Source organism: Drosophila bipectinata, chromosome XR, assembly GCF_030179905.1.
Source record: "Drosophila bipectinata strain 14024-0381.07 chromosome XR, DbipHiC1v2, whole genome shotgun sequence".
NCBI lineage: Eukaryota > Metazoa > Arthropoda > Insecta > Diptera > Drosophilidae > Drosophila > Drosophila bipectinata.
In genome coordinates this window covers 24,955,378-24,980,640 of record NC_091735.1, presented here as the reverse complement: position 1 = coordinate 24,980,640, position 25,263 = coordinate 24,955,378, and the positions used below count along the sequence as shown (strand labels likewise).

At 38.1% G+C, this 25,263-nt stretch overlaps 3 protein-coding genes across 7 annotated transcripts; all 3 read left to right on the top strand.

Moving 5' to 3' along the window:
* The first annotated feature begins 164 nt into the window (after positions 1-164).
* LOC108123868 (uncharacterized) lies at positions 165-2,285 on the top strand. Of its 2 annotated transcripts, XM_070282924.1 has the most exons (3): positions 165-478; positions 539-1,712; positions 2,158-2,285. In XM_070282924.1, exons 1-2 carry the CDS (start codon positions 258-260, stop codon positions 1,695-1,697), a joined length of 1,380 nt encoding a protein of 459 aa, XP_070139025.1. In that variant the 5' UTR covers positions 165-257; the 3' UTR covers positions 1,698-1,712; positions 2,158-2,285. The 2 variants fall into 2 exon arrangements, with proteins under 2 accessions (XP_070139025.1, XP_017094752.2); XM_017239263.3 differs by lacking the exon at positions 2,158-2,285 and having other exon boundaries at positions 539-1,843.
* A 59-nt stretch (positions 2,286-2,344) lies between these two features.
* On the top strand, positions 2,345-9,303 carry ppk28 (pickpocket 28). 2 transcript variants are annotated; one of them, XM_070282923.1, is made up of 5 exons: positions 2,345-2,666; positions 2,750-3,416; positions 3,476-4,070; positions 4,126-4,498; positions 8,914-9,303. In XM_070282923.1, exons 1-5 carry the CDS (start codon positions 2,350-2,352, stop codon positions 8,915-8,917), a joined length of 1,956 nt encoding a protein of 651 aa, XP_070139024.1. In that variant the 5' UTR covers positions 2,345-2,349; the 3' UTR covers positions 8,918-9,303. The 2 variants fall into 2 exon arrangements, with proteins under 2 accessions (XP_070139024.1, XP_017094751.2); XM_017239262.3 differs by lacking the exon at positions 8,914-9,303 and having other exon boundaries at positions 4,126-4,502.
* A 163-nt stretch (positions 9,304-9,466) lies between these two features.
* Positions 9,467-25,034, top strand: LOC108123866 (glutathione hydrolase 1 proenzyme). 3 transcript variants are annotated; one of them, XM_017239257.3, is made up of 7 exons: positions 9,467-9,688; positions 20,629-20,853; positions 21,150-21,253; positions 21,675-22,347; positions 22,917-23,330; positions 23,386-24,027; positions 24,172-25,034. In XM_017239257.3, the coding sequence occupies exons 1-7, from the start codon at positions 9,630-9,632 to the stop codon at positions 24,671-24,673; spliced, it is 2,619 nt and encodes an 872-aa protein (XP_017094746.2). In that variant the 5' UTR covers positions 9,467-9,629; the 3' UTR covers positions 24,674-25,034. The 3 variants fall into 3 exon arrangements, with proteins under 3 accessions (XP_017094746.2, XP_017094750.2, XP_017094748.2); XM_017239261.3 differs by having other exon boundaries at positions 9,470-9,688; positions 22,083-22,347; XM_017239259.3 differs by lacking the exon at positions 9,467-9,688 and adding an exon at positions 15,415-15,665.
* Positions 25,035-25,263: the final 229 nt, after the last annotated feature.

Here is a 25,263-nt window from a genome sequence, read left to right as displayed (position 1 = left end):
GATGTGTACAGAAAATTGCTGAAAATGTTTTGTACTTTTTTTTATAAATAAGGAATATATTCTTAAAAAAGTTATTGTACACTAATAACTCTTACATTAACTAAATATATAAAAATTGTTAATTTACAAATATTTTGCTATTTTTAGGTATATGTGTTTAATGACGCTACGGTCACACTGCCAAACATCAAACTGATGCGGTTCTTTATATTTTTCTTATTTTACCGTTTTTAACGCCAAATCAGCGTGACTCGGCAATGAAACATATTCTACTGGACCCCCCAGTCCTGACCGAACAAGACAAGACGCCTGGAGAGCTGGAAAATGGCCAAAAAAGTAAAGAGAAGTCGGTGGACCTGCCGGTGGAAAATGATGGAAATCCTGAAGAGGAATCTGCAGATATGGGCCGAGATTCCTTAAGTCAACTGGCCTGCAACTTGCACAGATTGGCGTCAGAGGACCACATAGTCATTGACAGGTCTGTATAAACTGATAAAAAAGAATTCTTCCCATTTACGCATCAATCTTTGCATTCTAGAAAGCGAAACGAGGTGATACGCACCGATGCGGTGACACAGCAGATGACCATTTACCGTTGCTTGGATCCCGTAGGTATGGGCATGCGTCCCCCTAATCCGAAGCCCAACAACCCGCCGGCCAAGGTGGGCAGACCCCAGAAACGTAGCTCTGCGTCGACAGCTACCAGTGTTCCGGCGCCCAAAAAAACGAAGCCAGAAGCTCCAGCCATGCCGGCTCCAGAAATTCACCGAACACGTTCAGGACGTCAGGTGCGTGGCTGCATGCCGCAACCTGCTCCAGTAGCAAGTGTCCCATCTGCTGAGCCCGATTCCTCTCAGTTTCTGGAGCTTCTGGTGGCCGATTTGCGGGATAAAGATTATCGGGCTCCCATGCCGGCTCCCAAGAGCAGTCCTGCGGGCAATCAGGAAGTGGCTGCCACTCCCCGAGCCGTCCCCAAGAATTCCATCTGTCCGGGCTGTAATAAGATCTTTCTGGGCCGCCGTCTGCAGCGGCATTTCGTTAAATTTCCAGAGCACATGCCGCGTTCCGGTGAACAACAAACGGTGGCACCCTCACTTTTTGGTCTCCTTACCGCCCAGCTTCAGCGGCACTCGCATCTCAGCGAGGAGCAGCGCGCCGATCTCTTCCTGCACGAGCTGAATGACTTTGTCGAGCAGCTGCAGCTGCGAAGCCAGCGCCTCATCCGGAATACATCGGGATTGCATTTTGTGAACGCGCGAATTGCTCGTGTCCTGGCCATTCCCGAGGGCCAGTATGCACTGGATATGTCGGCCATGGAATCGGCTCAGGCCCCGATACCGGAACCCGAGGGCGCAGTCCTGTCGAACGGTGTCAGCGGCGTCGGTGGCGGTGCCCGCAATCTGGTCGACTACACTGGGTTAAGCATGTCGCTGGACGATACACTGACGGATGAAGCTGCTCAGCGGTTGAACCTGTCGGCGGGTGGTAAACTCCTGCCGCCCTCGGAGGAGAGTCTGCTTCGCAATGTCAGCGATCTGATGCAGCCACCAGTGGCAGCGGCACCGGCCACAGTGAATCATGGCTACGATCATGCCAGCGATAATGCCGTGGAGGCCCTAACCATGAAGGAAACACCCAATACGGAGGCCATACTCGATCTCAATGTGGATTTCTTTCAATTTTCCAATCCAAATTAGTGTTTGGATTTTAAAGTAAGAATTTTTCTTTTATTTTATGTAATTTTAAGTTTTAGAATTGAAGTTAAATGAATTTCATACCTGTATATACATATATATATATAGTTTTTTAAGTGTTTTGAAAGAATTTAAAAGTTTTTAGATCCGATATTGTTTGTAAATATGAATTTTAAGTATAAGCTTCGATGTATATTACGATTCGATTGAAAAAATTTGAGATATTACTTGGAAAGACCCCTTAAAATAATAATAATATATGTAGAACAAACATATAATAGTTTATGAATATTTTGAAACTAAAAATACCAAAAATAAATAACCTCTTATAACTATTACTTAACTCTTACTACTAAGGTTTATGTTTATAATTTATATATGTAGACTTATAGATATGTATATCGTTTTTTTTTCAATTTGAAAAATTGTATTCCATGCGTGCATCTTTGTTTACCCACCGCAGGTGTTCCTCCGATTTGTTTGTCCAGTCGCATTAAAATCCGTACATTTATGGCACGCCGGAATCGAATCGGTGTAGACACAGTCAGCCATTCAGCCATCCTGTCCGGGTGCTCTGGTCAAAATCAATTTGGCGGTTATCACCGCAAATGGACTAAGGACTACCATGCACTGACCTTGTTTGCCTTGGGTCAATATGATTAGGACTGATGACCGAAACCGAAATGGAATTGCAAGTGCAATCACTCCACCACTGACCACCAAAACTATAAATGTCCAGGATCCGTGGTGGTACGGACTCAAAACGGCAATGAAATCGTTACGGATGAGTAAGGATACCAGAGAGCATAGCAGACAGCAGCTGGATAAAAATGGATCTGGCTCGGAGGACGATGATGAGAATACCATTTGCAGTGGAGCGGCCATCAAGAGGAGTGTGGTATACTATTTAAAGAACACTACACTTCATGGATTGAAATATATTGCGGAGGAGAGTATAACGATTCCGGAACGGTGAGCTATACTCTTAAAAAATTAAAGGACAGTGTCCGCGTGTCCGTTTGTCCGCGACTGACTGTTTTATTTTATTTTGTAAGCGTTTTCTTCGGGATTGCCTTCCTTGTGGTGGTTATCCTGTCCGGATTCTTCATCTCCAACGTCTACTCGAAGTGGAGCGCCTCCCCGATCATCATCTCGACGAGTGCCAAGCAAAAGCTGACCAGCAACATGCCCTTCCCAGCCATCACCATCTGTAATCTAAACCAGGCGCTGTACAGCAAAGTGGATAGCATACCCAGGACTAGCACCAACTTCTCCCTGCTAATGGGTCTGTGTGATCAAGGTGCCGACACAAGTATCTCGTACATCGGCACCTGGAAGTACTTCAAAGCGATCCTAGTGGAGGTGGCTCAGCCCTGCGAGAAGATGCTTCTGTATTGTAGCTTTGGTTCCCGGGAGGAGGATTGTGCGTTGCTCTTCAACTCGATCCTGACGGATGATGGCCTGTGCTGTAATTTCAATGCCCTGGATCCGTCCTATCTTATCCGGAATTATAGTGATGATGTCCGTTGGGAGCCGGCTCAGCCGAATATGCGTTACGAGCCCATCGATTGGACGCCGGAGAAGGGTTATGCCCGCAAACTGCCCGATTTCTATTATCCACGTACGTCCGGTGGTACTGGTATACGAATGGGTCTCACCGTGGTCCTAAATGCCTCTATAGCGGAATACTATTGCACCAAGTCCATGAGCGTGGGTTTCAAGGTGGGTATCATATCAATATTCTACAAAATTTCAGATATTTTTTATTGACGAGAATCCAGGTATTGGTCCACAATCCCGCCGAATTACCAAAAGTGAGCAATTACGGATTTGTGGTCACCGCCGGACGTGAAGCCCGGATACCGATTGAGCCCGTATACGAAGATGCTCTGCCTAGTATTCGATCCATCAAGAAATCGGTGCGTCGCTGCCTCTTTTCCGATGAAAACGAATTGGTGTATTACCGGACCTATTCCCGTAAAAATTGTGAACTGGAATGCGAGGCGAAGCTCCTGCTGCGCGAGTGCAGCTGTGTGTTGTATTACCTGCCCCGGATCGATCCCATGGCGCGGGTGTGCGGTCCGAACGATAATCTATGTACGGATCGGGTGCAAACGGAGATCGAATCCTCGCTGACGAATCTATCCTGCGAGAGCTGCTGGCCGGGATGCTTTGAACTCACCTACAAGGCTACGCCGTCAACGGCGTCCATTGTCACGGATCCCCGATTCATGGCCGGTGAGAATATGCCGGACTATCTCTTTCATGGACCGTACAGCAATGCCAGTGAGATGTCCATCTTGCACTTCTATTACATGACGAATATATTTCGTAGCACCACCAAATCGGAAATGTTTGGCTTCACCGAATTCCTATGTAGGTTATTCCTATACTCCATTATGTTGTTAAAATATTTATATATTTTTTTTAGCCAATACCGGTGGTCTTTTGGGTCTCTTTATGGGCTTTAGTATCTTTTCCGTGATTGAGATCGTTTACTACATCACTGTACGTCCGTATTGCGCCTCCCGGACACTCAAGCAGCAGCATAACCGCCGGCTGGAGCAGTTGGGCTGGTTGACCCCCATCCGGCCACCGGTGCGCAAGTTCGTCCGTCGACAGCGCTGGGGCGGATTGCCTCCGTCTTATAGTGAGGTTTATAAACGGAGTTTTAGTCGCAAAAAACTGGGAAAAGTGGAAAAACTGGAAAAACCGGAAGCCACAAGGTCGCAGAGGAAAAGTTTTTGGCAAACTCTGCAAGTTCGTCCTGCGGATTTGAAAACGCCGGAATATCCCTACTTGGAGTAAGTTTTATATTCAAAAATATTTATATATTTAAAAAAACATATATATTTTAATATATGTTATATTACTACTTTTTATAGTTTATGTATATAATTATTATAACAATGTATATTTATATAACTATCTTATTAAGACCCCTGTTGACCCTATAGGGGAAAACCCCATCGATATAGAAATCGTTTAAAATCTTGAAAATCTTGAAATCTTAAAATCTTCCGCTTGAAAATGCGGAAAAATGGACAAAAAATCGAACATATTTTGTCTCAGGATTTTGATGTAGAATGGTAGCAAATCGATGCAAAATGGTGGCAAATCGATCTAGAAATCGTTTAAGGTACTCCGCTTGAGAATCGGATAAGAATTGGGGAAGATATAGCCATCGCAGTGGACCCTATAGGGGAAATCCTCATTTTCAGGGCCTCCATCAGGAAAAATGGAAAAAAAATCTAAAAAATATTTTGTATCAGGATTTTGATGTAGAATGGTAGCAAATCAATATAGAAATCGTTTAAGGTACTCCGCTTGAGAATCGGATGAAAATTGGGGAAGATATAGCCAGTATTTGACGAGGCTGGACTGATCCCTGACCACCAGTTTGGCTTCAGGCGGCGACACGGTACGCCAGAGCAGTGCCATCGGGTAGTGCAGTGCATCCTGGACGCGTTTGAAACCAAGAAGTACTGCATGGCCGTCATGCTGGACGTGAAGCAGGCGTTTGACCGAGTCTGGCATCCCGGTCTTCTATATAAATTAAAGACTGGCCTACCCCGACCATACTTCCAGTTCCTAAAGTCGTTCTTGGAAGACCGTAAATTTGCTGTTAGATGTGGCGAGGCCATCTCCGGTATTAGAGAAGCTCACGCTGGTGTACCCCAAGGCAGCGTTCTTGGCCCGTTGATGTACAATGCTTACACGGCCGACCTCCCTGTTCTTCAGAGGCCTGACCTGCTCGCAGCAACCTATGCAGACGACACCGCCTTCCTTACCACCGCCGATAGCGCATTGGGGGCAGCCGATACGATGCAATTGCAGCTTGACTTGCTCAGCGACTGGCAAAAGCGATGGAACATTGCCGTCAATAACGAGAAGTCCACTGCCTCCACATTTTCTCTCTGCAAAGGCAACTGCCCTCCAGTTAACCTTAACGGCTCTCCAATCCCACAGGTAGACAATCCCAGGTACCTGGGATTCACCCTAGACAGGAGGCTCACCTGGAAGCCCCATCTGATTAAGAAGAGGAAACAGGCTATTCAAAGACTTCGATCCTTCAACTGGCTTATGGGTAGGAAATCGAAGCTGAGAACTTCCACTAAACTCCTCATTTACAAGGCAATAATACGCCCTATCTGGACGTACGGCATACAGCTCTGGGGAACTGCGAGCAAGACGAATGTCCGAACTATGCAAGCTTTCGAAAATAGAGTCCTTCGAATCGCCACTGGGGCCCACGTCTATCATGATAATCGCACTATCCACGAGGTTCTCAATTTCCCTTGGGTCAAGGACGAGATACAAAGAAGCAGCGCACGTTACATGCAGAGGCTTCATAATCACCCGAACCGGTTGGCCAGCTCCCTGCTGGACAGCAGCGAGCAACCCAGAAGACTTAAAAGGACACACCCGCTGGACCTCCCCTTACTACTCTAATTTTTTTTTCTACCATATTAATATTTAAAAATATCTATACGTGAAGTTTACGTGATAAAATTTAATGGTTGTCCCTAATGGACAGTTTTAAATAAACATTACCCTGCTATTACAAAAAAAAAAAAAAATTTTTTTTGTTGAAAATGTAATTGTTTTTTAATTTCATGTTTTAAACTACTCGTTTCTTTTAGTTTTTGTTGTGTTTTTTGCTTACACAGCCCAAAGTTTATGGCCCAAAAAAATGGGCCAGGAGAAAATAATCCAAAAACAATAAATAAATCTTAGAAGAGGCCAATGAACGGCGCATCAGTGGGTGGCGGTGACCTTAGAAAGCACTTGGGGAAAGAAGATTCAAAATAATGCCAGAATATGTATGAGTAATTTATAATAAAAGTATTTTTTTAAGTTTTATTTTTGGCTTTAAAAAATTGTTTTTAAATATGGATATGCCTGATTATACTTTATTTTTTAAGAAAAAATTTTTGGAAAGTGTAATTGTAGCGGAAACCCGGGCTACGCCCGTTTAAGATTGCGGATATCGGTTAATGGCGCTAATCGCCACGCGACTTTAATTTTAATTGATTTTCTTCTTTACCTTTAAACCAAAAGATAGAGTATTTTTTTGGTTTTTTTTTTTATTCAACCCATGAAATGTTTTCAAAATAATGTAGTAACAAAATATATATACATAATGTGTAAAGATATTAAAATATAGGGGATGTAGATACCCCTAATAAACACTTTAATAATCAATAAAAACTACTATTCAAAAATGTATAATCTAGTTTATGGTTAAGCAATCCTAAAGCTCCTAAAAAATTTATAATTTCTGGAAAGAGTATTTAATGTTCTAATTAGGTTAATATATATTTTTTCTTTCCCTTGATTTTTTGCTTATTGTGTGCCAATTGTAAATTAATTGAGAGACAATTTTGGTATTGGCTTTGGCCAAAAAAAAACTTCCCTCCTTCTGGCTGATGTCATGTCTTTGGGATTTCGTATAGACCATGGAATTTTATGAGCCACAAAAAAAGAGGGGAGCGGGTCGAATAGTGACACCACTACTCTGCAAAGGGAAAAAATCGGAAAATCCTCAACCATCAATGTCAAGTGGATTGAAAAGTGTCTGTTTCTGCGAGTTTCTCGACTTCACATCATCTCACATTGCCTTTAAGTAGCTAAGTGGCTTCTTCACCGATTCCACTCCTATTCCTCCCCGGAAAACATCTAGACTCTAGACTATATGTATATGTATTTCTTTCCCCCAATTCTTTGGGGCCAACCCGCTTTATTACATGGCCAGCTGGATTATCTCACATAGCGCTTGAATTTCTAATTCTTTTTTTGGCTTTTGGTTTTCCGATTTTTTTCCAAAAAAAAAAAAAATTAGGAGGTCTTCTTGGCCTTTTTTTTGTTAATAAACAAACAAGTGTTGGGAATGTTTATAGGTGTAGACCCATGGAAGTAGTGGAAAAATAAAGGCAAGGGTCTGGGGCTCAATCCTCTTGAAGTTCACTTTTTTTTTTTGGTGTATTTTGCTTTTTTTTGTTCAAAAGTTTATTTAAAGAGTGTAAAAGAATTATCCTCGCCCTCAGAGAGAGCTTAAAATAATAAATACAAGTTCTAAATGTTTTCTTTACTTTCATTTAAGGTTTCTTGAAGTTTTAATAGTTTTGTTTAATTTATTTGTTGAGATATTTGATAGGCGCTTAGATACTTATTAAATTTGTTGTATTTTGGTCATTTAATTGTTCTAGAATCTAGAACTATTCCATTTATTGTTATTTTTATTTAAAAAAATTTTGTCCTAATTTTTCCAAAACCTCTTAATTTTAAATAAACCCTTATTTATGCTTAAACTTTATAAATAAATTAAAATCCTCCAAAGATTATCGTCTGGTGGCCGAAAGAAATCCATAAACTTTTGCCTTCCGCCTTCGAACTTGTCCATCGGAAACTATTGGCTCGAATAATCTATGTCTCGGGCCATATATCCATCGGAGAACATTTCACTTTCCTCCAGTTTTAATGGCGGGGTTATATAATATATTATCTGGCCCGTGATTCATATGCCCCCCAAGACAGACCACCACAAAAAAAAACCAACCCACAGAAGCATGTGCATCTGTTTAGTTCCCAGAATTTTACGCCTGAGAACTGCCGGACTATCTGCCGGATAGTTCGGAGATTTTTTTCTTATCCCTATGAATTGTGGGAATTCCTTGCGATTTCACTTTCAAAACACTTTTTTTTTGAATCTCTGTTTTCTATTCACTGCTGATACAGCGGGGTTGCTCTTTTAAAATTTTAATAGCGTTTTGGTTTTTGTTTTATTTTTAAAAATATTGTTAAACAAAACAATGACATGCACTGCTTACCGACACATACACGCGTGGAAGTTTAAACAATAATAGCGGCAATTCATTTCCTTTCCTTAAGATTTTCCTTTTTTTTTTAATTCTGATGGAAGTGAGGTACATATTTGTAAAATAAATTATAAGATATTATAACTATCATAGGTAGATATGATACTATTTTAAGAATTTATGAATAGTCTTGTCACACCTTTAATTCTTTTCTTAAAAATTGCATTTTAAGATTCGAGTTTGCTTTTATTTCACTCTTTAACTGACCTTTATCATTTCACCTTTCATTGTATTTTTTTTCAAGAATGCCTTATTGAGTACCGGGTATCATATTATTGAATATTTTAAGATTCTTAAAACTTTTGTTTCTAAAAAATCATTTTCTTTCTAAACTTTTATAGTTAAATCCGTAATGTCTGGCACTGTACCTGCATGATCAAATGTTTATGCTAAGACAACTACAGCAACACCAACAACAATAACACCAGCAACAACAACAACAAAAACAAGAACAAACAACAATAATTAAATGGCCAGCAGCAACAATTGGCTATTCCACGTGGGTGGATATACTTTTTTTTTCAATTTTTTTCTTTTGTGAATGTGGCTACATGAGGTGGCATGGATTCCAAAAGTGGGAGTGAGAACGGGAACGGGAACTGTTGCCGCTGCTGCCACAGTCGACGTTTCTGCTGCTGCTGCTGCTGGCTCTGCCGAGCATCGCCGGGACGGGATCTCCGGCGGAAAGCTAGAAATTCAGTCAGAAATTGGACGTCGCGAATGCTGCCGCCGACTGTCGTTGTAAAAGTGTGAATTTGAAAATCGACAAACGAAAACCTACAACTTGCAACCTGCAATCTGCAACCTACAACCTGCAACATCGAAAAAATATCCCCACAAATCCCATCCAATCAAGCGTGTTTTTTGAGTGCTTTTATTCCTATTTTATTTTTTATTTTTTTGGCAATTTTTTTTCTGTGCGTGTGCATTGGCATAAACGATTCCACCTTTGTTCTTCGGATTTGGATGTTTCGCCAGCAGCTGGCAAATAAAAAAAAAATATATATATATCAGGAGATTCTCTGGAGGAACAATTAAAAACAGCAAAAGTTGCGAAATGCATTCCACGGCATGCGGTGTCGGTGCTTCAGCCACGAATCTTTCAACACTGCAATCGTAAGTCCTTATAATTATTTTTAGTATACAAAAAAATAGTATTCCATTTCTTAAGGTTTTAAAAAAGTCTTCAACCTTCTTAATAAGTAATAGAGTTTTTTAAATGAACTTAAAAGTAATTATTTTGCGGTTATAATACAAATTTTGGTTAAAGTTTCATGTTTTTTTGTTTCTAGTCTTACTAATGTATGTATTAATTAAAAAAAAAATATATTTTTAGGCTTTATCAAGGTCTTTTTTTCTTAGTTACAAAATTATGAATCGTAGCCTGGGATTCCTTTATTTTTCCTAAAATATTAAATTATTCCATGTTGTTTTTTCAATTTTTGTTTGTAAAAAAAGTACTTTATTCAAGTTTATAAAGATTCTTGGAACTTGTAAACAAAAAACCATTTGAAACATAGACACAAAGCCTTAAGATATATATTTTTAAGTCATTCCGTACAACGATTTAAAAATATTCCCAATGGCAAGCCAAAAACTGAATTTAAAATCGAAAAAAAAAATTGTTTACATCGATCTGTTGAAGAGTTTCGAGGGAATTCAAGGTAATCAAAGATCAAAATCATTTTACAATTTTGTGTTTGGATTTTACACGCCACCGGCCATTGTTTAAATAATTTTTTTGTGTGTATTTTGGCCGACTGCTAGTTCAAACTTAAAGTTTCGTGGATTTCAATGGACCGCAAAACCAATCCATCAAATAAAGGAAACGAAAAACCAACAAGTGAACAAAAAAATGTTTAGGTGGGTGGATTGGGGGGGTGTGGAACTGGGGGCATGGGGCAGGAGTGTGGGGTCACATGCTGAGCATTAAAGTAGCTCACAAGAAGCGCAATGTAAACAATTACTCATTCCCACTTTTCCTTTTCAGTATTCCCCTTTCGATTTCCATTAATGTGTGTCAGACTGAAACTGAAAATAGTTCCTATATATTTTTTTCCTGGTGGGTAGGGGGCGTGGCATTTACGCCACATGAAAGGCGTAACACCACTTCAAAAACAAAAACAACAACATAGAATACCAGAAAATGCGGCAACAAAAACATTTCCACGACCATTTAATGACTTTTCCAAGTGCCTCACACCCTCTTTTCCATTTTCCCCTATTTTCCCCTATTTTACCATTTTTTTTTTAAATTTTTATTTATGTTAGTTTTTTTTTCAGTGAGGGATTAATGGCAAGTGCCGATCAAGTTGTTGCTCAATTTCCAAATCCCAGACAGACAAGTGACAAGTTCAAAAATGCACTGCCAAAAAAGGTGTCTGTAAAAATGTTTTGGAATAAAATTATTGAATTTTAAGAACTCTAAAAAATTATAAACTTTTCCATTTAAAATATAGAAAGTTTTACAACTTGGTATACTGCCAAAAAAAACTTGTACTTGTTCGTATACATCTTTTTTCTTTAACGTAGAATTTTTTTTGAATAAAATATAAAATCTAATTTTTTTTCTTTATACATTTTAGCATATATCAACACTTATTTTTTTTAAAGTGTAAGCTGAGAAAATGCCTTTAATATCAATCTCGATTTCCGCGCCCCTTTTTTCCGACTGTTTGCCAGCAAGAGAGGTGGAGACCGGGCCAAGGGCAGCCGGTTAAATAAATTTGTGACGTCACCGCGTCGGCGTCCCCACCAACGCACTAAAAAATGAATGAAAAAATTAAAGAAAAATCCAAAAAACTGCAAATGATTAATGTTTATTTTTTATTTGGACTTTAGACTTAAATCTTAAATGCAATGGAAATATATTTGGGTTTGTCTTTTTTTTTTTTTTGCTTTTTAAATATTTTCTAATTTAATATTAGATAGATCAAGGTTGCTATTTTTTATTTATTTCCAAGGAACAGCATTCTTTATGTACAGATATATATATTTTTCTGCTATTTTATTCCAATTTTCATTCATTCAGAAAATATAACACCCACTCACTTATTTTTTCATTGGCTTTTGTGATTTAATAGTTTATGCAAATCAATAAATTTAAACCTCTCGAGAAAAAAATTAAAAATAGATGCCGAAAAAGGGCAGCTTTAAAGTGTTGAGTGGTCAGTTAATTGGGAGGCCTCACTGTGGGTGATGATGTGGCGATCTCTCGTGATGGATTCACTGTAATTAGCCCATTGTCATGTGGATTGATTGCAATGCCACCCACCCACAATTCGACGCCCACACGCGTGTTTTTCAAGTACAAGTACCTTCCTCTCGTTCTCCCAGACCCTAAGACCGACCTCTCTGTCTCTGGTGGGGACTCCTGTTGAGCGAATTTTAAATATGTGCACTGCGAAAAATACATATATACATTTTTTCGATTTATTAGAAGTTTCACAAAAAGCTATTATTCCAAGAAAAGAAATATATGAATGGATCTAGTCCTCCAAATAACTTCCTTATTAGTTATTATAATTCTCAATTAATTTGGGGGATATCTCCGTGTTCTCCAAATTCTTTTCAATTCTTCATTTTTCGAATTGTTCATTTTTCATCTTGAAAGTTCCTTTGTAGTTGGCTTGAAATAAACCTAAATTTTTTTCCGAGTTCACTTAAACAGCTCTCAACTGCTGATAATTTGTGCAATTTGTTGACACACATTTCAATCTTTTTTTTTTTTTTTTTTCGTGCGCTCTTTTTGATTTTCTCAGTTGCAGTAGATGTTTTAGCATTTTTTTTTTATATTTTTTATACTTGGATACGTGGCTACTGTGTTGTTGCTGGTTTTGATGGCAAATTGCACGCTTTAACAGCACGACATCATCGCGAATGTAAATATATACAAAAAAAAAAAAAAAATGTATCTTTGTGCAATTGACATGCTTCCATGATCATCCTCCTTTGCATTTGCTTTTCTGCCTTTTGTCCAATGTCCGCTTTACTGTCCAGTGTCCACTGTCCGTTGTCCGCTGCTTTGCTCTTATCATAGAAAACTGGCAAACTGGCAAATGTCAAACTGCAACGGAAATCTGCGTGCCCCCACAAAGACGCATACAAATAAAAAAAAAAAAAAACTATAAAAAAAAATAATAAAAAATAATATAAATCAGACACACGCACAGCGGATGTGTGGAGAGACGATTTCCAAGCGATGACCAGACCAGACAAACCAGCGCGAACATGGAAGCAATCACACATGCAATGGGGGTCACACAAATAGTGCTGGCTAGGGTCAAAAGGTTACTGATAAGGTAGACATTTTTGGAAATAAAATGAATGAATTTAAAGTGAAATGTTTTACAAAATATAAATGGGAAGTAATATTTGAAAAATATACTCTTTCTTCTTAAGTTTCTTAATATTATATCTTAATTATTTTTATTTGAATTTAAAATTCTTAAATTTACATCCCTTTTCCCTATATTCTTGCCTCGAATTGTAGACACAAGTTACTGGGCTCACTATAATCTTATTTTTTCCACCTGTTCCCATAAGCTTCCAAAACAGACCTAGTTGACATTCAAAGGGAGTTGACAATTCAAAGGAACCTTCTCGAAGAAAAAGGATAAAAAAAAACGAGATAAAATCAAAATAAAAAAAAAGACAAAATCTAGTCACAATTTATAAGAAGTTGTATCCTGCAACATTTTAGTGGAAAATGCAATTAAAGTGACTTGATGATGTCATAGAATTGTCTCACATTTTCCGGCGATTTTTCCTCAATGTTATCATTACTATCTTTTTTTTTGGCTTTTGGTTTTCGGTTCTGGTTTTTGTTTCTGTTTGTTTTGCCTGCGAGCCTGTTTTGTCGCCTTGTGTCGCTTTGTGTGTCCACTTTTGTGTGTCACTGTCAACAAATTGCTCTTAATGGCTCGCCGGCGGGTGGGTGGTCATGCCACGCCTCCATTCAACCCATCAACCCAACCGCAAATAAAAAAAAAACAACAAAAAAGCAATAAAAAAAAATAGAAACAAGAACAATTGCAACCCGAAAAGCTAAGCCCAACGATGAAAATCACGGGAGCTGTGGCGTTTCGTACATCGGGGTCGTCTAATTTTTTGTGATTTCCGCAGGCCAGCCAACAATTTGCACTGCATAAAGCATAAAGCATATAGAATATATTATATCGCATATATTCGCATATCAAGCACCAAAATCAAAAAGCAAAAGCAACAGTGTAGCAGCTGAAAAGCAAACCCAAAGGCAAAAGCAAAGCAAAAGTAAGCACAACCTCAGCAGATTCGCAGCCCACTCGGCTAGACGCATAGTAGCCGCAGTTAGAGATGCTAAAAAAAGAAGAAAAAATTAAGAATAAATAATAATACAATAAATAATAATACAATAAATAATTGAGATTATTAAAAAAAAGAAGAGAATTCCACATTAAAAGTAATAAATATAAGACGAAATATAAGGAATAGAATGGTTTTTTAACTTAGAAATAGTTTAACTTAGATTTTATATTCAATATATAGATATTCGAAAATATAATTCTGTTAAAAAAGCATTTTTAGAATAAAAGTCTTTTAAAATCAGTATAGAAATCCAAAAAAATTACAAAAATATTCATTACTTTTTCTCATTCTTGCCCTCCTCCTCGCTTCTCAATATGTGGACTTAACCAACAAATGATAAACAAAAAGGGAATTCGTTAGAATAATAAAAAAAATTTTAATATTATGTTTTAAAAAAGAAATGATACAAATAAAAAGGTTATAAAAACAAATTAGAATAATAGTAGCACCCTTTTCCTCGCTTCTCAAAAAAAGGACTTAATAAATATTCAATTACTGTGGTTTCAATTCAATGGATTACCCTTTAGTTTCTTTAATTTATTTAAAATATTTTATTAAACAAGAAAGAAAAGCTAACTTCGGGCGGAGCCGAAGTTTATATACCCTTGCAGTTAAAACCGGATATATATCGCAAACATCGGATATAGTTGGCCGATCCTTATGGGAATAGGAATATATAATCCAATTTATTTCAATACAAAATCTAAAAAAAGTCCCAAACTTCTATCTTCAAAAATACGAAAGTTGATATTTCTACCAAATATTATACCATTTCCGATCGTTCAGTTATATGGCAGCTATGGGATATAGTCGGCCGATCCTAATGAAATTTGGTAGGTTGGATCAACTGGCCAAAAATATAATCTGTATTCAGTTTTAGCTTTCTATCTTTAAAAACACGAAAGTTGGGTCATTTCCGATCGTTCAGTTATATGGCAGCTATAGGATATAGTCGGCCGATCCTTATGAAATTTGGCATGACGTAATGTTTTGCCAAAAATAGCTCACATGTCAGATTTGAACTCTCTAACTCTAAAAACACCAAAGTTATACCATTTCCGATCAATCAGTTATATGGCAGCTATAGGATATAGTCGGCCGATCCGGGCCGTTCCGACTTATATACTGCGTGCAAAGGAACGAAGGGTGTGTGCAAAGTTTCAAGACGATAGCTTTAAAACTGAGAGACTAGTTCGCGTAGAAACAGACAGACAGACGGACAGACAGACGGACAGACGGACAGACGGACAGACGGACAGACGGACAGACGGACATGCTCATATCAACTCAGGAGGTGATCCTGATCAAGAATATATATACTTTATAGGGTCGGAGATGTCTCCTTCACTGCGTTGCACACTTTTGACCAAAATTATAATACCCTCTGCAAGGGTATAAAAATAAGCCAGCAGAGCAGCACTGCCGCGGCTGGCGTCGCTGTTGCTGCCGCCTTCGCAGCCGGCGGCGTCGTCATCGTTAGCCGCCGTTCTTAATTCAGTTGACCAACAGACGCAGACGACGTCGCAGACGAGACACGCGACTAAAAAATAGTTTAAAAAACATACAAGTTAAAAATATAATTGGAAAATTATACCCAACTTACGCATATATATAAATAAAGTATATATACGGTTAAAAAAATAAAATACATTTCTTAAACAATTCCGAATAATTTAGTGTTCTTCTGTGAAACAAAAAATCCAAAAAATCGCGCGTTTTATAAAAAAAGTCCACAACACAAATAAAGGTGACAACAAAAATATTCATTTATTTTTTTTCAATTGTAAATATAACTTTGTGCGTGTGCGTATCAGGATTTTGAATTAAAAAAAAAAAAGATGCAGAAAATGTGTTTAATTTTTGTTATTTTTTTCATGTTGCATGTTTGTATGTTTTTTTTTTGTATGCTGGGCCGGTAATACAACAGGTCTGCCCACCTGAACAAAAAAAATTAAAAGAGGAGGTAACCAGAAATAAAAACAAAAAACTAATAAAAATAAAAATAAAATATGTTGGAAATAAATATACGTTGGCGGGCAGAGAAGCAACAAGTCCAAGTCCAAGTCTAGGGCCAGGAACACAGAAAGAAACAGACACGATATGAAAAAATGAACTGAGGGAGCTATCTTAGCTGATCTTTGTGTGTTTTCAGTTTCATTTGGCAATTATTATATTTATAAATAACCAAAAACCGAAAACAGTGGCGAAACAAAGGCGTCGACCGAAAAGAATGAAAGCCAAATAAATGCCAGACGCCAAAAATTGCCGCCAAATGTGCGAGATGCGAGTATATAGACCAAAAATTATAATAATAATATCCAAAAGAATAGGAAAAAAAAAACACTTGTTGGCTTTTGATGCACTTGAAAAATTCTTGTTGTTTGTATTTTTCTCAGTGTAAGCATAGGGCGTTGTAGGGTGGGGAGGGGGTAATTTGTCAAATTCCTGAAATGCCCCCAGTTTCTGGCTAATATCCATAAAAATGCAAAAACTAAGTGAGGCAATACCATAATTCAAGCATTAAATGGCTGGAAAAATATTTTTCAAAAATGTTTCCACGGATTATACGAATTTTTTTCGGCTAATTTAAGAACATTAGGGTTTATGATGATTACGATTGAAAGGCCTCAGATATTCAAGTCAAGTCCCAAGTTTATTTTTTTATGTGAAAGGTTATCTTAAGATCCCGCATAAACTCCTTCAAGTGCAGCTAGATTTTGATGTATATTTTTGGATTTTTTATCAAGCTAATTTCCAAGAGCCCGCTCAATTGTTAGCTCAACAGATCTGGGATCGAGCCACTTAGTCTAACAATAATCGACGCTAAACGCTGTGTATCTCTGCGTTTTGGAACCCCGAGTCTCTGGCTGATTGCTGACAACTTAATCAACCTAAAAAAAAATAATAATCATATATAAAAAAAGCAACACAGAGAGAAAAAAAAAAGAGAAATGATAAAAGAAAATAGTATAGAATAGAATCTGAAAGATATTGTCTATGGCCATGCCAGCTAATATTTGTGTTCTATCTTTAAAAGACAGATATAAATATAAATACTATATGTTGTAGTATACGGGTTAGGGTATCTATATAAATATAATATATAGATTATATAGTATATGGTACACCCTCATGTTTTAAAGACTTCCGAGGGAAGCGAAGCCAAGTCGTTGTCCCTGAACTTTGGGCGAGATCAATTTGCACTGTCACAGAATTGGATTGGAAAAATGCGAAATGTGTCAAAATGCAAAAATAAAAAAAAAAGTGTAAAAAAAATAATGCAAATATACTAGGAGTCCAACAAATAAATTCAAACAAACGACTTCAACTCAAGGCACGCCATATAAATGACAGATCTTTGTTCGTTATTCCACATAATCTATGAGAATTATCTTGTTTTTTCCTAGTAGCTGCGACTAAGAAAGTGGTAATTAGTACAAATCAATTGATTATCTTTGTCTTCAGACAAAGGGCCTTTGGAATGAAATTTAATAGAAGATCATATAAAAGTATTACTGCCTTAAAAAAATACTTTCATCCAAAAGCTTCACTATTTTTATGGTCTTGGATTTAATAATAATTTTTATGAAACACTTAATGGCCGATCTAGTTTTGTGATAATTGGTTTTGTCTACAATAATCTTTTCAAAATTTCAAAAATACCAAATTTTGAAGTAAAAATAGTAAAATGACGAAAACTTCTCATAAACTTAAAAATGGGGACAGTTTTTGGGGCAAAAACACAAACACAAACAATTTTTTTTAATTTTCGGTTAGTGACTATTTTTGACTTATTGGTTGGGAAAAGAAACAAGAAACATTAACACTTTTTATGGATTGGCAATTTTGAAAATTTTAGTATTTGGTTCGGTTTGAATTATGTTTTTTTTAGCCTTCGGGCTTAAAATTTATTTTTCTGGGTCTTCATGCATTTTAATTCTATTTGTATTTACGATTTAATTGCTTGCCGAATTAAAATGCAAATTGGTGTTGGTTTTTGGCTTTAGGCTCGACTGACCGTGATCTATGTGGGGTTTTAAGTTTGCCCTTCGGTTGGGTTTTTTCTTGGGAAAAAATTTCAAACTAGAAAATACCTTTTTCACTGTAATGTCTGACCCATATCTAAATATACATATGTATTTTTTCATTCATACTTCAATCATGTCTGCTGCTGCTGCCTCTTTGTCTTCAAAACATATTTTTTCTGCGAAAATATTGATAACGAAATCGGCTTAAGATGAAAGCCGATCCCCAAGAACTGGGCTCCCATTTATTTCTCTTCAAAGAGAAATTATAATGGGTAATTAATATACGCGTATACATATGTATATAATTATATATGTGTCCAACATATGTATCCGCATTTATTTGGACATGAATGTACTTACATTGCCGATAAAGCCATTCATTGGCGGTCGGTCACTGTCCATATAAATAAAATCCGAAACTATTCCGTTGACAGTTTCACCATTATTTATGATAATTGATTAATTGATCATAAGCAAGTCGGATCACGTAGAAGATAATGACAGCCGATTTAGATTTTTGAATTTTTTTTGGCTTGAAGGCGCTGCGCATGCGCCACTTAAATATTAAATAAAATATGTAAAACTTAAATATTAATATTCCAATATGAAACTAGAGAAATAAATAATAAACAGCAGTTTTTTGAAAATATTGGAATAATTTTAAAAATAAAAAAAACTTTATTAAACTGAATTTAATTATTTTATAATTATTTCAAGTACAATTCCATTAAGATTTCGCCATTTCATTCGAAAAAATTTTACTTTGTTCGAATAGCTTCATTTTGAGTAATTAAACCTGCCACTCACACGCCACCTGTCGTTCGCTTCTTGCAAATAGCAATCAATAAAAGTGAAAAAAATGAAAAAAAAAAAGCAAAACAAAAATAAAAATACGAGCTTTTAAATTACTTTCGACATGGCAGGAAAAACTCTATGTATTTTGGTTCAATGTCCCATTTTTCAGGAAGTGTTTTGTGGGTGATAGGGGTTGGCTAAGAGGCTTGGGGGGTGAAGAAATGGAAAAAAAATGGAGATGGATCGTAAACCTCAATTGCATTCCGAATGCCTCATAATTGTGGTTCTTGGTACTGCATTTTTTTTTTTCATTTCCAACCCACCGACCATTTAACGAAAACGAAACGAAATTAAATGCAGTTGACCCAGAAATTGCTTAAAAGTTTGCCACACAGGCTAGAAAAGTACTTATTACTTAGAAAATTAGTAGTAAATTTCAAAAAAATTAATTTATTTAGTTTAAAAGCTATGATGTTTAATAAAATAAAGAAATAATTGAATAACGAATAATTAATACATTTAATTTATTAACAAAGTCTACTCTTTATAGTTATAGTTAAGAGCCTACTCTTATTGTTTATAGTTAAAGTATAGTTATAAAACCCTTGTTATGTTATTCTTTTAATATTTTTATAAAAAAAACAGTAATGTTACATTTTTCTATTTATTTATAACTGAAATATGGTTTCGTTTTATGAAGTTTTCTTTATAAATTTTTTTTATTAAAAGGTTTAAGGTCTAGGCTTTTTATTTTTTCACTTCATATTTTTTAATGGATACCCTGCTTTTGGTTTTAGTTTGTATGAAGCTTTTCCTCTTAAGTAAGTGTCGTAGCCGTGGTGGGAAAGGCAAAGGGTGTGGGGTAGGGGTTTTTTTTTTTAGAAAAAAGGGGGCAGCGGCCTCATCAACAATTACAAATGTGATGCAGGTCAGGACCGGAGTGCAAAGGTGCTGCTTGTGACCGCTGCTGCTTTTTTTTTATTTACGTTTTTATTTTTTTTTATTTCCATTTTTTTTTTGCCGGCAAACGCCAGCAATTAACCCAATTCCCGCGAGCAATGACTTGGGCGGGACTCCAAGCAGCCCAACCACCCCCTAACCACTGTCCACCCCATCAGCCCACTTCCTCCCATCAAATCGACGACCACGCAAGGCTTACAATCACAACATTCAATTATGGTTATGGTCGAAAACAACAAAAGGAAATCCATTCGCGGAAAATGCATTGCCAGGTCTGAGCTTTTGGCGTCGCTGCTGCTGGCACGTCGACGTCGACTGCGACGCTTGTCTGACCCATTTTTAGTCTGGGCACGCCCACTCCTGGCGCTACTAAAGGCGGTGGGGGTGTAACCGTACACACAAAACCACATCCTGCCATCAAAGTTGCCGATGACGACAGTCATGTTCTGGTTGTTGTTTTAGTCAGTACAGTGGAAGGTCCTTCAAAGAGACATGTTCTGATAACAGCAAAGGACTAGCATAGTTTTTCTAACAATTAGGACATCTTATTAGAATTAGAACTTCGATTCTTAAAAGAAAAATTTTTGAACAAGTGGGTGAAAGAACTTAAATTATCGATATTTTTTTCAATAAAGTACAAATGGTTGCGACTTCCCTTGACTATAATAATATAAACTATAAATACAGATCTTGAAAGTAATCTCTTTAAGCCTCCTTATCGAGACCCTACTGTAAATATTGCGTTTGTCGATGGCTGCGAATCGTTTGAGATTGTCGGGGCTTTCGGTTTCAGTTTGTGCCGAAGCCTGCTGGCGAAAACTGTTGCACATTTTTCTGGGCCCTCGCCTGAAGACCTGAACTGTTGCTTTATTTTGTATTTTTGTTTGTTTATTTTTCATCGTTTTCGACCATTTGTGGGAAAAACAGGAGCACAGGAGGAGTCACAGGAAGCGGAACAAGTGCAGGAACTGGAACAGGAACAGCAGCTGGAGCAGCAGATGCCCACAAAATGGTGCACCAGAGCAACAATGAGGATGCCATGAACAAGATTCCATTAAAGTCGGCCGGCGGCCTGGACTCGGACGAGGAGAAGAATGGTGGAGAGCTGATGCAGGACACTGCCGCCGCCGAGGAGGCGCGACGCGAGCAGATGTGAGTCCTTAGTCTTAAAAAAAAAGAATCTTTTTCAATAAAAACCATTAGTGCCAAGGGCAGGATGTACGAAAAGATATGCTGATATCTGTCTCTTTTTCTTGAAATAATAAAATATTAAATATAAGTAATAACACCTATGAATTTCGGGTGATAATATATAGATCCTTGGAAGCACAACTATGATCCTTTCTTTCTCTAAAAAAGACAAGTTTGACAAGTCTCTAAAAGACAAAAGTCCCTAATAATTTTATCAAAAATTTTATTAAAAACACCCTTGTTGATTTAATTTTCAGGCGAGCCAATGTTTTAGCCTGGATGAAAAAGCTAACCATAGTATTGATATGCTTTATTGGAATCGCCCTGATTAGTTATGTGATCATCAGCCTTTGTTTCAGTGGTAAGTGATTAAAGAACAAAAGCTTAAGTTAAAAAGCAAAGAAAAAAAAGAAAGAAACCGATAAGCCAACCACATCCAGCTAACAAATTCACTCACCCAAGGCAAACTAAAAAATATAAATCAAAAGAACCGTGACAGACTTTTTTGGGACAGACTTTAGCAAAAAAAAAATGTCTTGTAGTTTGTAAATATTTAGTCACCCATCCCCACCCTCCGATTTTGGCCCAAAAACGAGCTTTACTTTGCATGATTTCTCTGATCAATCATCTTAACCAAGCACCTGGCATTTAATCTAGTTTAAAAAAAAATAATTTCTTTTAATTGTGGCACAAACCAAACAAAAAAAAAAAAGTATTCACATGAACCAAACCCAAACCAAAAACTTTACACCCTAACTCACTTAACAACTACAACTACAAAGACTGGCCGAAATCGACGCCAAATAGAAACAACAGCACAGCCACAGCGAAAGCCATAATAAAGACGACAGCAACACCAACAGGCCCAAGTGCAACAGAAGCAGCAGCCGCAGAAGCAGCAGCAGCATCAGAAGCAGCAGCAGCAGCAGTAGCAACATCATTAGATTTTGATGTTTCTTCAACAGAAGATTTTGCACAAAAAGAAAATACTGCACAAACAGAATCTGCAATTTCAACAACTATTGCACCAGCAATTCGTAGCACAACTTTCACAGCAACAACAATTATAGATAGCACAACAACAACTAGTACTACTACAACAACAACAACAACACAACCAACAACTACTAGTACAACAACAGCAACACAAAGCAATCCCAGCCCCACACTTACAACATTTACTTCAACAGATGAGCAGCAACAACAGCAAAATGAGCAGGCAACAGGATCCGAATCGATTGGTAATCTTAATCTACTGGACACAACGACCACATCCTCGGAAGATTCAGTGCCCAATGTGGCAGCCTCAACGGCAGGCACTACCGTTCCACCACCACATCCAGAGTTATTGGACCAAATCCGCATCGATACCAGCGACCAGTTCGAATCCGTTTTGGGAGTTTACCAGCACGGCGCCGTAAGTTCGGATAATCTGGAGTGCAGTAAGGTCGGCAGGTGAGTGAAAATAATGGAGGCTCTTAAGACTTGAAAGAATACATTTGTCGGGGTCACCAATTCTCACAATTAGGTCTTATCCGTTTGTCCGACTCTCCATGTTGTAATACGTGCTTGAAAAAGTTATTTTACTCTTAAGAATGTTAATCTTTGCTTATAAAAGATATTTTAAAGACCTAGAAGAGTACTCCACAAAGCAACGTGTGTCGGGGTCACCACGAACCTACATTTCGACTTCTACATTAAAATATATACTTAAATAAGTTAATTATTCCTCAAAGTATTAATCTTTTTCCGTTAAAGATTACTTTACGACAATTCCAGATACCTTTAAAAAGCATACCTTTGTCGGGGTCACCACTCGTGATATGTGGGGTCACCACTTCTATATCTACGTTTTAACACAAAGTATGCAGTGCGACGGTTTCTCCTTCTTCCTAGAAACAATACTCTATTTTATTACCTTAGTCTACTATTGTCGGGGTCATCTTTTGGCTCAATATATCTAAGACCTATTATTTTATTTTATTATTATTTTATTACAATTACTCTTAAATCTGTTTTTCCAGCAACATCCTTGCCCGCAACGGCAGTGCCGTGGATGCCGCTATAGCAGCTCTGTTGTGCAACGGCCTCTTGACCATCCAGAGCCTGGGAATTGGGGGCGGCTTCTTGATGAACATTTATAACCGAGCAGATCGACATGCCACCTCGATTGATGCCAGGGAAATTGCTCCGTACGCTGTGGAGCCGGACATGTTTGCTGCAGAGCCGGAGAAATCGCACAAGGGACCCCTGAGCATTGCAGTGCCCGGTGAGGTGATGGGCTATCATGAGGCGCACAAGCATTTTGGAAAGCTGCCATGGGCGGATCTTGTGGCTCCATCATTGGAGCTCTGCGAAAAGGGCTATCATGTGTCGCAGCACATGGAAAGAGCGCTCCATGCGGCTCTGCCACAAATTAAGGAACATCAACAGTACAAGTAGGTTAAGAGGTTCTCCTTTAAAAACATTTATTAATACTTTCTTTTATTTCAGGATCTATTTAAATCCAAAAACTGGAAATCCCCATTCCGCTGGAACAGTTGTCAAGCCTCCCAAGAATCTCTGCCAATCGTACAAGCTACTTTCCGACAACGGACCGTTGGACTTTTATAATGGAACCCTGGCTGAGTTACTGTCGGAGGATCTGAAAGATATTGGCAGTATAATCACCACTAATGATCTCTTGACTTACCAATCGGATGTCGTCAATTCCATAACGATGGATCTGGGTGAGGATACCCTCTATGTTATACCGCCAGTCAGTTCGGGTTCAATCGTGGCCCATGCCCTGAGCATCCTGCAAGGATATAATCTGACCAAAGAGGATCTAGCCACCGAAGAGTTGAGGGCCAGGACCATTCATCGTATTACGGAAGCCGTCAAGTTCGCCTTTGCTCGGAGGTCCCAACTGGGGGATGCCCACTACATCGATGCCCGGGAAGTGGTCAGCCAGCTAACCAATCCTGAGTTTGGTAATCAGAATCGGGCCAAGATCAATGACTCTCATGTCCTGCCCGATCCAATGTCGTATGGTGCTCAGTTTGCCGATACTGAGGATCCGGATGGCACCTCCCACCTGGTTGTTCTGGCGCCCAACGGTGATGCTGTTTCTGTGACGAGTTCTATCAATGCTTAGTGAGTTTTCAACTTAATTTTTTTTGGTTTTAAAATGGTTTATAATTTATTTTTAAAAGTAAGGATATTTTAAAAGAGATCCTATTCCCTAGAGGCACTATGTAGGTCTTTTATTTAAATACTAAGCCAAAAATAATCTTTCAGCTTTGGTTCCGGACTAATTGGACCACGAACGGGAATTGTTTTGAACAATGGAATGAACGATTTCGCCGTGACGAACAATATGTACGGACTTCCGCAGTCCCAGGCGAACACTATTGAAGCCACAAAGCGACCGATGTCCTCCCAGTCACCCATCCTGCTGACCGACAAGTCCGGGGACATCCGACTGATCCTTGGAGCTGCCGGCGGCAGCAAAATCATTCCGGCCGTGGTCGAGGTGGTGGCCAATGTCCTGTGGTTCGGCGAGGATCTGCGAACGGCGATCACTGCCCCGCGTTTCTATCATCAACTGCTGCCCGATGTCCTGGAGTACGAGGATGGTGGCTTCTCGGAAACCCTCCTCCAACTCCTCGCCAACCGAGGACACACTTTGAAGCCAGTTTCGAAGTTGAAGGGTTCGATAGTGACGGGCATAGCACGGAATTCGACTGCCATATATGCGAATGCCGATTATCGTAAACGCGGCGGTGTGGCCGGGTTTTAGGGTGGCTCAAAATTCACCCTATCAGTCACTCACACACACTCACCAACACACACACACCATACACACACACACTGCATTGAGATTAGAGAGCAAAACTAAAAAAAAATAAAGGAGGCGAATCAAAAGCCAATCAATTCGCATCAAGTGAAAAGTATTTAAGCTAGCTATGTCTTTTTTACATACTATGTATATCGTACGTTATATAAATTTATATGCTACTACCTAACTACTACCTTATACAATAAAAATTAAATAAAAAACACATCAAACTATAAAATAATGAAATATAAACCAAGAAAAAGCGACAAAACCAAAAATCAGTATGCGAAAATAAAAAAATATAAAACTACTTTTCCATAAACTGTAAGACACTTTTCTAAATTGCTTTCCGGATAGTTCTATATTTATTTTTAAGTCTAAAATAGTTTCAATTTTTTTTTAAATGTTTTGAAATTTTTTTCTATTTATTTTCAAATTGGGTTTTATTTTATTTTTTTTCTAATATTTCCAAAAACCATTTTCGAACTCTACACTCTCCAATCAAACAAAAGTGTATGAATTGAAAACTTTAGCCTAAAATCATGCTATAT

Bases quoted from the DNA above. Each gene is read 5' to 3' on its own strand.
- LOC108123868 (XM_070282924.1), top strand. From the start codon at position 258: ATGAAACATATTCTACTGGACCCCCCAGTCCTGACCGAACAAGACAAG. The intron at 479-538 runs GTCTGTATAAAC...TTTGCATTCTAG, and splicing joins GACCACATAGTCATTGACAG to AAAGCGAAACGAGGTGATAC.
- LOC108123866 (XM_017239257.3), top strand. From the start codon at position 9,630: ATGCATTCCACGGCATGCGGTGTCGGTGCTTCAGCCACGAATCTTTCA. The intron at 9,689-20,628 runs GTAAGTCCTTAT...TGGGAAAAACAG, and splicing joins AATCTTTCAACACTGCAATC to GAGCACAGGAGGAGTCACAG. The intron at 24,028-24,171 runs GTGAGTTTTCAA...ATAATCTTTCAG, and splicing joins ACGAGTTCTATCAATGCTTA to CTTTGGTTCCGGACTAATTG.
- ppk28 (XM_070282923.1), top strand. From the start codon at position 2,350: ATGATTAGGACTGATGACCGAAACCGAAATGGAATTGCAAGTGCAATC. The intron at 3,417-3,475 runs GTGGGTATCATA...ACGAGAATCCAG, and splicing joins CCATGAGCGTGGGTTTCAAG to GTATTGGTCCACAATCCCGC. The intron at 4,071-4,125 runs GTAGGTTATTCC...TATTTTTTTTAG, and splicing joins TGGCTTCACCGAATTCCTAT to CCAATACCGGTGGTCTTTTG.